At 35.6% G+C, this 13867-nt stretch overlaps 1 protein-coding gene across 22 annotated transcripts in view; it reads right to left on the bottom strand.

Moving 5' to 3' along the window:
- Positions 1 to 13867, bottom strand: part of FUT8 (fucosyltransferase 8) — a 342625-nt gene that overhangs the window by 93946 nt on the left and 234812 nt on the right. For all 22 annotated transcript variants that reach the window (XM_065548940.2, XM_065548937.2, XM_073997544.1 and 19 more), the window contains one exon: positions 12503 to 12617. In XM_065548940.2, the coding sequence (XP_065405012.1) occupies positions 12503 to 12617 (115 nt within the window). The remainder of the gene's footprint in view (positions 1 to 12502; positions 12618 to 13867) is intronic.

The raw sequence follows: 13867 nt of genomic DNA, 5'->3' as shown, positions 1-13867 counted from the left end.
AAATAAATTATAATTTAAGTTCAATGTATATTCAAGAAAGTTGAAAGGATAAAACCTCTCTTCTACTAGGTGTTGATACTCTCAAAGATTAAATGAGTTAGGGAGTAGCATCTATAATGGAATCTGTTTTATTTTATTTATTTATTTCTTTAAGACGGAGTCTCGCTCTGTCGCCCAGGCTGGAGTGCAGTGGCGCGATCTTGGCTCATTGTAAGCTCCGCCTCCCGGGTTCACGCCATTCTCCTGCCTCAGCCTCCCGAGTAGCTGGGACTACAGGCGCCTGCCACCACGCCCAGCTAATTTTTTGTATTTTTAGTAGAGACGGAGTTTCACCGTGTTAGCCAGGATGGTTTCGATTTCCTGACCTTGTGATCCCCCTGCCTCAGCCTTCCAAAGTGCTGGGATTACAGGCGTGAGCCGACGTGCCCTGCTGGAATCTATTAATTTTATTTCCAGGTCACAGATGTTAATTACCTAAATATGTATTCCCTTATATACTCTTAATAAGGAATGATGTTGTGAAAGCCTTTTATTATTGATAATTAGGAGAATTTGAATATAAAAAAATATGTAAACTGAAAAATGTCAAAATGCTGGCAGTTTAGTGCGTGTACTCTCAGGAATTTAAAAAATTCCTTCATTACCATTAGGAATCTCAAAATGTTTTAAAACTCTTGCTAAGAAAACCTAAAAGCTGAAATTTGGACTTTGGTAAGGATTTTAGTTTTAAATGAAGGACGAATTAATTTGTGGCTTACTGTAAGTTATCCTAATAGTAAATTGTACTATTTAATTAAGATTAATGACTCAAAGAGACTACTGCCAACTGGAATCTGTATTGGAAATGAAGAAGTAAGTGTATCTATTTGTAGATGACATGAAACTTTATGTAGAAATTCTGATGAAATCTACAAAAAAGCACCAAGTGAGTTTGGCAAAGTGGCAAGATGCAAGATCAATATACAAAAAATCAATTGCATTTCTATGTGCTAGCAACACTCAGACAAGTTGATTCTAAAATTTAAATGAAAAGGAAAGAACATATAACGAATAACATTTCAAAAAAAGAAGGATAAATCACACTACCTAGTTGAAACACTTACTACAAAGCCAGTAACCAAGACAGTGTGGTACTAACAGAAAGATAGACACACATGTATGGTCAATTTATTTATTTATTTATTTAGAGACAGAGTCTCACTCCGTCACCCAGGCTGGAGTACAGTGGCACCATCTTGGCTCACGGCAGCCTCCGCCTCCTGGGTTCAAGGGATTCTCCCGCCTCAGCCTCCCAAGTAGCTAGGATTATAGGTGTGCACCACCATGCCTGGCTAATTTTTGTGTTTTTAGTAGAAATGGGGTTTTACCATGTTGGCCGGGCTGGTCTTGAACTCCTGGCCTCAAGTGATCTGCCCACTTTGGACTCCCAAAATGCTGGGATTACAGGCATAAGCCACTGCGCCCGGCAGTCAGTTGATTTTTGATAAAAGTTCTAAAGCAATTAATAGGAAAGAGATAATCTTTGAAAAAATGATTCTAGATCAATTGAATAGCTATATGCAAAAAAATGAACCTCAACTTTTAGCTTACGTCCTTCTTCAAAATGGATCATAGTCCTAAATGTAAGAGCTAAAATTATAAAATTCCCAGAAGAAACCAGAAAAAAATTCTAGTCACCTTAGGCTTCATAAAAATTTCGTAAATACAAAATACAAAAGCATAAATTAAAAATTTAATAAACTGGACTTTGTCAAAATTAAAAACTTTTGCCCTTCAAAAGGCACTGTTAAGAAAATTAAAAGGCAAGCTGCAAACTAGAATTTCCAAACAAAAATTTCCAAAACACGGATCAGACAAAGGACTCATATCTAGAATACATATAAAGAACCTTAACTCCATAAGAAAGCAAACATCCCAATTAAAAAATAGGCAGAAGATTTAAGCAGACATTTCACCAAAGACGATATGCCAATGAAAATATGCATATGAAGAGATATTCAACAATACTTACAGGGAAATGAAAAAAACAACCACATACACACACAAAAAACCATGACATACCCCTACACATACACCAAAATAGCTAAAATTTAAAAGATAACCATACCAAGTGTTACTGAGGGTGTATGAGAACTAAAACTCTCAAACAATGCTGGTTGAAAATATAAAATGGTATAATCACTTTTGAAAACAGTTCAGTTTCTTAAAAAGTTAAACCTACACTGTTATATGACCCAGTCATTCCACTCCTAGGTATTTACCCAAGAAAAATGGAAGTATATGCTCACAGAAAGAGTTGTACATAAATATTCACAACAGTTTATTTATAACAGCCCCAAAGTGGAAACAACCAAGTGTTCATCAACAGGCACATAAATAAATTTTGGCATAACCATATAATAGAATACCAGTCAGTAATTAAGAATAACAAATTATTAACACATACACTATAGATGTCAAAATAATTATGCTGAGTAAAAGAAGCCAGACACAATAGTACATACTATATGACTCCATTTATATACAATTCTATGAAACACAAACTAATCTATAATGATAGAAAGCAGATCTGTGTTAAACCTGGGGATGAAGGTGGGGAGTGGTGGAAGAAACACAAAGGGACATAAGCACACTTCAGAGTATTGAATAAGTTCACTATCTTGATTGTGGTGATGGTTTCATGGGTGTATGTACATGTCAAAACTTAACGAATTGTATACTCTAAATATGTGCAGTTTATTATATGTCAACTATATTTCAATAAGGCTATAAAAGAAAAAAAGAAAAAGAAACTACTGCCAAACAATAAAGAGATTACCCTTGAATTTAAGTCATCAGTAAGCCTTCTTATTTGTGTTAAACATCTGGTTCTATTTTTCTTTTGTTTTAAATTCTTTTCTATAGTCAATTCAGGCTAGGTTTTTAATTTATTCATACAAAAATATTTATGGAGTATTTATAATTATGGTAGGCACCGTTCCAGGCTCTGGAGTATAGCACAGAACCAAAGGTACCATAATATATCAGTTCTCTTAGTGTTACACTGATAATTCACTTACTCATTAACTCATTTATTTATATCCATTCTATGTTAATATTCTCTAATGCAGCACTTTGTTTTGGGGGAAATTCTTCAAAGCTAAATGAAATATTATGTTAGAGAACACAGATATGATATGTTATTCTTCCAAGCTCTTATCTTCAAATTAAATAAAATAATATGAGTGAATACTGTTGACAGATTCTACTTTTGTATGAAGGTCAATAAAGAGTTTAAGTTCACATTATCATTATTTAGGAAGGCAATACGCAACAATTACATTAAAAATATGTTCCAAAAATATTGTGTATTTTGACCAAGAATGGTAAACGCTTAAGAGAAATAGAAGCTGTTAGCTGCAGAAATTCAACTAAGAAATGATTTTAAAAACCAGTATGATAACTATAATTTTATAAAATTGGCTCTAGTATTTACCATCTGCCTTTTCACTTGAGATGACGTAGCATTTTTTTCTTTTCTTCTTAGATCCATTGGTTTGGTTCTTTTATTTTTCTTCATCTTAATTTTGCTTTTAATTTTTGCATTCTTCTAAGTTATTCTATCATCATTTGCTTATATTTATTATATTTATTTCTTTATTGCTTTATTTTATTTATTTCAAGTCAGGCCACCCTCATTTTTCTTCTGACCATTTACTTCTCTCATTTTTCCATTCCAGGAAGAAAAAGTATATGCAGAGCTTATAATCAAATTGCTCTTGTGATGATTGATAATCATTTTTTAAATGGCACATTAAAATGTATTTGGCAGCTGGGGAAACTTGATCAACAACTGGTTATTTGATGATTTTAAACAATGATTCTTAATGTACTTAGGTGTAAAATAGAATGTGGTTATGTTTTGAAAAACTATCTTTTAGAAATTCATACTGAAATAAATACAAATGAAATTATAAAATGTCTGGGATTTGCTTCAAAATGAACCTGGAGATGGTAAGGAGCACTGGTAGTACAGATGACACAAAACTGATCAGAAAGCTGGGTGATGAGGACAAAAGGGGCCACCAGCTCTTATTTTTATATATGTTAAAGTTTTTCATAATAAAAGTTTTCTAAAAGGGAATGATGAAGGAGCCCATAGGAAAACTTAGTGTACCAGAGATATGGGAAATAGCAGAAAGATCCAAAAAAAGGATCAGAAATATAACTTATCAAAACAAGAATTGTAAGGAGTTTCAAAAGTGTGTGTGTGTGTGTGTGTGTCTGGATTTGAAGACAATCCAGGAATACTCTCAGGAAGTTTAAGTTACTAGACTTTAAACTTCCTAAGGGCAGACACCATGTCTATTTGATTTATGACTATATCCCCAGCAATGTACCTAATGCCCAGCACATTCAAATACTTAAGGAATGAATGCACCAATGAACTATTCAATTGCACCCTAAGCTCCCACAAGCAAGGGCTCTGTAAAATCTGTAAGAATTCAAAATAAAGTTGTTTTTAATAATGCTCAGAAAACTTCCTTCAATAAATTTTCTTTACTTCCTATCACCAGCCTATGTCCTTAGTCAGCTTCCAGTACAGCAATCCCCTCTGTTACTTCATGAAATCTACCCATGCCACCATATCCACTACCACTTCTTGTTCTGTCCTTAGTCAAGTTGTTCATTTTTTTTTTTTTTTATCTTGGAAAATGTATTTTCTTTCTCAGTATACTCTTAGGTTTTAGTTCTGAGAAACTGTCTTCTTTTTCCTAGATGGTCTCCTCTTAAACTAAAAATTTCTTTCAAATAGGGAAAAGCTCTGAAAGTTTCTGCCCATCCCAGTTGTATTAAATATTTAGCAAATATTTTAATGTAGTTAAGCTGACAACTTTTTCTAATAAGTTACAGATATTACCACTTCTGGCTTTATTCTGGTTAGGCAGAAATACAAATGCAATCTGAATTACTTGGTAGAACACAATTCACAACTCTAAAAACATGTGATGATTAATTTGATCTCAGAGTCAGTATACAAGCAGATAAATAATGTCTATAGTTATATTCTGGCTTTAAATCTATCTTAATGAATTAGTCCTCTCAAAGAAAAATGGGATCAAGAAAATCCTGTGTCAGAGTGAGGGGTGCCATAAGCTGAAATGTATGTTTAGTAGCCTCAATAATGCATCCCCAGCATTAACATTCCCCTTTTTCCAAAGGATCATATACTGTCACTGGAGTTTTCTATTTCACCAATAAAACTTATTTTTGAATGGAAAAAAAAAACTCTATCTTCATTTAGAAAGTGAAATAGTTATTTTCCATTTTCATACCTTTTTTCCTCTCTCTCTCAAAAAAAAAAGAAAAATAATCTACCAATTTCCAGTAAGAGTCCTATTCAAAACATAAACCAATGCAAGCAAAACACGGAAGCAAACCAAAAATTCTTTTTGGCCGGACACAGTGGCTCATGCCTGTGATTCTGACACACTGGGAGGCCGAGGCAGGAGGATTGCTTGAGCTCAGGAGTTTAAGACCACTATGGGCAACACAGTGAGAGAGGAGGCAGTTGGGGCTGGTTAGGTAGACAGAGAGGGAGGGTCTTGGGAGAAGGACAATGTTCACAGGAACAACTGTAGGACAGCACCTACACTGCTTCTGCAGCTAACAGGAAGAAATGTGGTTAAGAACTTCCCCTTGTGCCAGGGTGTTGCTCAGAAACAACTGTCCCAACTTAGGCGCAGGTGCAATAAATCAACCTAAATGTTCTTAACTTGACCGAGCTCATTATGTCATTAACATGACATTAACATTGTGGTTTTACCACCTGTCAGTTTGGCTTAGGCACGCATGAGTAATAACCAAGATGGAGTCACTCTGGCCAACCTCAAGCATGTGCAGATGCAACACCCCTAGGAGGGAGCTTTGCCTCTCCTATTTGGGCAAAACCCACAGACAACTTACTGGCTTCTGCCACATAAAAGACCCAGAAGTCAGTCCCGCTTCTGGCAACCTGCTTTCAGGGCACCTCTCTTTGCCAAGAGCTTTCCTTTTGCTTAATAAATCCTACTCTACTCACTCTCCACATGTCCACATGCCTCATTCTTCTTGGTTGTGGAACAAGAACTCAGACCTAGCTGAACTAGGGACTAAGCAGACAGCAACAATAGGGAGATCCCATCTCCACAAAATAAATAAATAAATATAAATAAATCTTTACTGTTGTTTCTTTTTACATACTTTATTCACCTGAAATGGGCTTAATTTTGCTTAAAATATCAACTTTGGGGCTACGCAGAAAACAAAATCCATTTTTATATACCAGAAGACCGATAATTTCAAGTTAAACTGGGAGATATCCTTCCCCAGAAGCTATTTGCCCTAACTAGCAGCACTTTTCATGAGAACTGCCAACTTCCAACTGCTCCAAACAAGTTAAAAAACTAAGGCATTGAAGTATACAGATCTTACTCATCGTGCCTATTTAACATAAGTTGATGAGAAATCACAACATAAATTTTCTAAAGATAATCTTTTCCATGTAAAATCACCCAAAAGTCTAGGAAAATGACTTACATTATGGTAAAATGTGGACTCATATTGATCATATATCAGCAACATGCAGTTTTAAAAATGGACTTCATCAGAAACTACAGAAATAGAAACAATAGCATTTTCTCAATGTTATGATTTATGTAACACAAGAGTAAGACCAGGACAAAATGGCATTTAATACAACCCAATATTATATGTTCATTTTGTGAGAAAAAACTTTTTAGATAAACATATGTAGTAAAAGGCTAAAGTCCTTAGGAGATTTGCTTGATCCATTCTATTTGAGCCTAATAGCATACTTGGGGTTGTCTTCAATCCGATTATTATAATCTTTTAATCAGTTTAATCTTTGTAAACCATGCCATACAGCCTTCAACTCTGAAGAGAAAATGATTTTGACAACCATGGACTTTGTCCCACTAAACTCTAGTTGCCCAAAGTGCCTTTTTAATTTTCCATTATGTCCTGTGAAATTGGTCCTCTCAAGTAAACCAATATACAGGTTACTAAAATTGAGACCAAACTTCTTGTCATAACTGAGCTATATATTACTATAAACTAGAAATCAACTCCAATTGGAACCTTTAAAACCAGGCAAACACATGAAAATTAAATTACCTGCTCCTGAATGCACTGGACCAAAAACAAAATCAAGATGGAAATTAAAAAATTCTTCGAACTGAAAGACAGTAACGACAAATCCTATCATAACCTCTGGGATATGGCAAAGGTGGTGCTAAGAGGAAAGTTCATAGCCCTAAACGCCCACATCAAAAAGACTGAAAGAGCACAAACTGACATTCTAACGTCATATCTCAAGGAACTAGAGAAACAAGAACCAACCAAACCCAAACCCAGCAGAAAAAACTAAATAACCAAAATCAGAGCAAAACTAAATGACATTGAAACAAACAAACAAACAAAATACAAAAGATAAACAAAAAGCAGGTTCTTTGAAGAGATAAATAAAACTGATAGCTCACTGGCAAGATTAGCCAAAAAAAGAAGAGAAAAAAATCCAAATAACCTCAATAAGAAACGAAAGAGGAGATATTACAACTGACACCACAGAAATACAAAAGATCATTCAAGGCTACTATGAGCACCTCTATGCATATAAACTAGAAAACCTAGAGGAGATGGATAAATTCCTGGAAAAATACAACCCTCCTAGCTTAAATCAGAAATAATTAGATACCCTGAACAGAATAATAACAAGCAGCGAGACTGAAATGGTAATTAAACAAGTTAACAACAAAAAAAGAGTCCAGGACCAAATGGATTCACAGCTGAATTCTACAAGACATTCAAAGGAAGAATTGGTACCAATCCTTTTGATACTAGTCTACAAGACAGAGAAAGAGGGAACCCTCCCTAATTCATTCTATGAAGCCAGCATCACCCTAATACCAAACCGGAAAGGACATAACTGAAAAAGAAAACTACAGACTGATATCTCTGATGAAAACAGACACTACAATCCTTAACAAAATACTAGCTAACCAAATCCAAAAACATATCAAAAAGATAATCCACCATGTTCAAAGTAGGTTTCATACCAGGGATGCAGGGATGGTTTAACATACACAAGTCAATACATGTCATACAGCACATAAACAGAATTGAAAACAAAAATCACTTGACCATTTCAATAGATGCAGGAAAAGCATTCAACGAAATCCAGCATCCCTTTATGATTAAAACTCTCAGCAAAATTGGCATGCAAGGGACATACCACAATGTAATAAAAGCTATGACAAACCCACAGCCAACCTAATACTAAATGGGCAAAAGTTGAAAGCATTCCCTCTGAGAACTAGTATAAGACAAGGATGCCCACTCTCACCACTCCTCTTTGGCACAGTACTGGAAGTCCTAGCCAGAGCAATCAGACAAGAGAAAGAAATAAAGGGCATCCAAATAATTAAAGAGGAAGTCGAACTGTTGCTGACAGTATGATCGTTCACCTCGAAAACCCTAAAGACTCTTCCAAAAAGCTGCTAGAAACTGATAAAGAATTCAGTAAAGTTTACGGAAACAACATTAACATACCCAAATCAATAGCTCTTCTCTATATACCAACAGCGACCAAGCAGAGATTCAATTCAAGAACTCAACCCCTTTTACAATAGCCGCAAAAAATAAAAATAAAATAACTTAGGAATATACCGAACCAAGGAGGCAAAAGACCTCTACAAGGAAAACTACAAAATAGTGCTGAAAGAAATCATAGATGACACAAACAAATGGAAACTCATCCCATGTTCATGGATGGGTAGAATCAACATTGTGAAAATGACCATATTGCTAAATGCAATCTACAAATTCAACGCAATCCCCATCAAAATACCACCATCATTCATCACAGAATTAGCAAAAAACAATTCTAAAATTCATATGGAACCAAAAAAGTGTCCGCATGGCCAAAGCAACACTAAGCAAAAAGAATAAATCCGGAGGTATCGCACTACCTGATTTCAAACTATACTATCTGGCCATAGTCACAAAAACGGCATGGTACTGGTATAAAAATAGGCACATAGACCAATGCAACAGAATACAGAACCCAGACATTTATTTACAGCCAAAAGCTTACAGCCAACTGATCTTCAACAAAGCAAAGAAGTGGGGAAAGGACACCCTTTTCAACAAATGGTGCCGGGATAACTGGCTAGCCACATGTAGGAGAATGAAACTGGATCCTCATCTCTCACCCTATACAAAAATCAACTCAAGATGGAATAAGGACTTAGCTAAAACCTGAAACTATATAAATTCTAGAAGATAACACTGGAAGAACCCTTTTAGACACTGGCATAGCCAAAGATTTCATAACCAAGAACCCAAAAGCAAATGCAATAAAAACAAAGATAAATAGCTCTGATGTAATTAAACTAAAGAGCTTTTGCACAGCAAAAGGAACAGTCAGCAGAGTAAACACACAACCCACAGAGCAGGAGAAAATCTTTGCAAAGTTTACATCTGACAAAGGACTAATACACAGAATCTACAAAGAACTCAAACCAGTAAGAAAAAAAAAATCCCATCAAAAAGTGGGCTAAGGATATGAATAAACAATTCTCAAAAGAAGATATACAAATGGCCAACAAACATGAAAAAAATGCTCAACATCGCTAATAATCAGGGAAATGCAAATCAAAACCACAGAGCAATACCACCTTACTCCTGCAAGAATGGCTGTTATCAAAAAAAATCAAAAAACAGTAGATGTTGGCCTGGATGCGGTGATCAGGGAACATTTTTACACTGCTGGTGGGAATGTAATTAGTACAGCCACTAGGGAAAACAGTGTGGAGATTCCTTGAAGAACTAAAAGTAGAGCTATCATTTGATCCAGCAATCCCACTACTGGGTATCTACCCAGTAAAAGGAGTTGTTACATGAAAAAAGATAATTGCACATGCATGTTTATAGCAGCACAGTTCGCAATTGCAAAATTGTGGAACCAACCCAAATGCCCGTCAACCAACGAGTGAATAAAGAAACTGGTATATGTGTATGTATATGCAGAGTGGAATACTATTCAGCCATAAAAAGGAATGAATTAATGGCATTTGGAGTGACTTGGATGAGATTGGAGACTATTATTCTAAGTGAAGTAACTCAGGAATAGAAAACCAAACACCATATGTTCTCACTGATACGTGGGAACTAAGCTAATGAGCACACAAAGGCATAAGAATGATAAAATGGACTTTGGGGACTTGGAGGAATGGGTGGGAGGGGAGTGAGCGATGAAAGACTACAAATAGGGTGCAGAGTATACTGCTCAGGTGATGAGCACACAGAAATCTCACAAAGCACCACTAAAGAAATGTAATCAAATACCACCTGTACCCCAATAACCTATGAAAAAAAAGAAAAATATTTTTCCAAAGCACTTTTTCTCTACTGAGATTGTCCCCATCTCCTTGAATATTAAAATCACCTTTTTCTCCCAATGCGGGGGGAGGGGAGGAGGAAAAGCATGAAAGTAACAACTTGTTAAATAGCAATATCTGAAACTGAAGGTAAGGTCCAAGTAAAGTGCTAGATTTTGCTATACTTTAAAAAGCCAGTGTAGCTTCACATTATTAGCATGATTTGCAAATGAAATTCTCTAATACGGAACCACAAAAATCGGCATATGGAGGATCAAATTAGCACTACAGGTGAAAGCACTTGGCCACCTAAAAACCAAGGGAGGGGGGAAGAAACTAAAGCAGGTGGCAGGTACTTGTTACAGTTTAGGTAGCTGAACTATCACCAGATCATAGTTTAGAACTATCACCAGATGTAGTTGGTGAAAATTTAATGAATATGAGGAAATGGAGGAAGCTCAGAAACCACAGTTATTTCCATTTTAAATAAGGATGATAGTTCTGCACCACCAGCCGTTTATAGTTCACTGAGTGAGGTTCTAGTTGATAGGAGATAATTACCTCTTCCCTACAGGAGGTGAAGTGTTTCTCATTCTGTAGACACCTCTGATGAATGGCCATGTGGGTATGAGACCAAGATAGCATGCCAAGATCAGTTTGGTTTTTAATGATCTCTTTAAACACTTGATTTTCTATTTTTTCCTATTTAAGTGTAGAAAAATGTGCACCTTAAAATATATAGAACCACATTACTGGCTGTCATTTTGCTTTTACACAACACTTTAACTTTACAAGGAAAGTAGAGCATACACAGATAGCATGCCATCCACAGCATTAGAAAAGATGAGGGTGGAGGATGTTCCATGGTCATTTCAACTGCAAACATTTTGAGATTTGAAGATTCTCCTGATTCATTGTTTTCCCCTGAAAATGATTCTCTCTCAGTGCCTTATCAGGTAAGGATGTTCCCACTATCCCAGCCATTTCAGTTCTTTCATCTACTTGGAAAGGCCTATCAATTTTATCTTCCCAATCTCTCTCAAATTTGTCTCTTCACTTCCAATGCAAATTGCCACATACCTTAATACTTCTTACCTGCACTATGGCCCTCTTATCTTGTCTCCCTGCTTCTAGTCTCTTCAAATAATCAAGTTCAACTAAAATACTACTTTCAGATTAATATCACTTAAGTACCACTCTCATCATACCACTTTTGTATGTAAAACCTTTCAAAAGCAGGTTGTGACTCCAAAATAGAAAAATGCTTATGGCACATTAAGCAGAAAAACAAAATCAAAAATAAATTATTTCCTTACAAATATGTAAGACGGTGTGTACATATTAATAAGAACTAGAAAAGAACACAAAAAGTTAAGAGAAATTAATTTTAAAGGGGCTGAGACTTGATGTTTACCAATACTTTCTGTTACAGTACCATTTGTAAAACAAGTAAAATCTTTCAGTGACCACTTACTGCTTATGTACGATAAAACTCAAACTCTGTAATCTGTAATTCCAAGCCTACCTTTCCAACTTATTTTCCATCCCTCCTTTCACACAACCTAAAATTCCAGACAAACTGAACTGCCACACTTATCATATTTTCCTGTACTGTTCTTTCCCAGTTACAAGCCACAGCTTACATGATAACCTCCAGCTGGTACATTCTTTTCCTTCATTTCTGTGTGTCCAAATCCTATTTAACTATCTTTTATAATTCAGTTCAAACAATACATTCTCCACAAAACTGTCCCTGATGTCTCCTTACTCAAAACCCCAATAAGCATTTCATCTATTTCTCTCCTATAAATGTAACATGCTATATTTGTATTGTATTGCATGTGTGTGTGTGTACGTGTGTAAGAAGTAGCTCCCTTTAGGACAGGGTCTTTGTTTTAGCCATCTTTGTATTCCACTCAAGGAGTAACATAGTGTCTTTCTGAATAAATATGTAAAATATGTGAGTACTTATTTTCAAAAGGCAAGGGCCAGGAAGACTAAAAACTAACTGAAATTATTACTCTTAGTTATATCATGATCCTTCTTTTTTTCACTCAAATTTATTCTTAACTCAACCTTCTTACCTGAAGATATGTTATTCTCCGCTGGACCAGTTCTGTCAGATCTTTGGCCTCTTTTTCCCGCCAATCACCTGCTCCATCTGTTTGACTGAGGTAGTATAGATCCGTCATTATAGACCTGTTAAAACAAACAACATTGGAGGTCTTATTAGTACTGCTTCACTGGATTACACAAAGTCTTAAGATGAATGCCAAATTCCTCATAAAGATTGATGCTCATATCGATGCTGGTACTCATCTTTTATTTTCTATCAAGGTTGTGCAATTCAAAAATCAGTCTCTTAAAATCCAATATTCATTCCTATAGTAAATTTTCACTGTTGAGAAAATACACTTTTTTTGTTCAAGCTAGTCAGCTGCACTTGTTTCCCAACATAGATCACTACAGAGATCTGGAGGAAAGTGAATACGCAAAGCAAACAAATGAGTAAATTAACATAGAGAAAGAAGTTGATGTTAGTATTTGTTAGTACCTCTTGGTTCTCTCTACTATCATTTCATGTCACCTTTTAATTTTTCTCTTCAAAGTTAAACACTCTGAGTGACTGGAAAAAGATCAGAGGAAAATTTTTACACAACTCTTAACAGTATAAACCAAGGGTCAGCAAACTTTTTCATTAAAGGCCCAGATAGTAAATATTTTAGTCTCTATGGATCTCTAAGATCCTTTGCCTTTGCAGCAGAAAGCCGCCATAGATAACACGCAAATAAATAGGTGTGGCTGTGTTTGAATAAAACTTTATTTACAAAAACAGGCAATGAGTCAGCTTTGGTCTCTGGGCCATAATTTGCTGAGTCCTGGTCTAAACTAATAAAATGACTGTTTAGCATCAGAATTCCCACTCTGTTTAGCATCAGTAATTTCAATTACAACATGCTGGATTACCTGCAGAGTAAAGTAAAATCTCCAGTAAGCTAAAAAGAGAAACTTTAGGGCTGCTACAAATGGTTTTATTTATATTGCATTAAATAAAAATTATGACTTGCATTTAGCAAGAAAGAAAAGTAAAAAGCAAGAGTCTCTGTTTGTCTAACATCCTCTACAAATCTGTCGGCAAATTTATAGCTAATTTCTAATTTTTCACATATCACCACCAGCACTTTTACCAACTGAGACACCATCTTCTCTCACCTGGATTACAACAACCTCCTAACAAGGTCTCCCTGCTTCCACCATTGCCTATGTCTAAAGTCTATTCTCAATATATCAGACAGATCCTGTTACAACATCAGGCAACTAATGTTACTACTTTGTTCTTAACATGAATTGGCTCCTCAGCTCACTCAGAGTCAAAGCCAAAATTACTACTTTGACCTAGAAGACCCCACCCAATATGGCTCACTTTGATCTCATCCTTGTCTTTGATC

The sequence above is a fragment of the Macaca fascicularis genome, chromosome 7 (assembly GCF_037993035.2).
Source record: "Macaca fascicularis isolate 582-1 chromosome 7, T2T-MFA8v1.1".
Classification (NCBI taxonomy): domain Eukaryota; kingdom Metazoa; phylum Chordata; class Mammalia; order Primates; family Cercopithecidae; genus Macaca; species Macaca fascicularis.
This window is presented reverse-complemented; position numbering and strand designations above follow the sequence as displayed.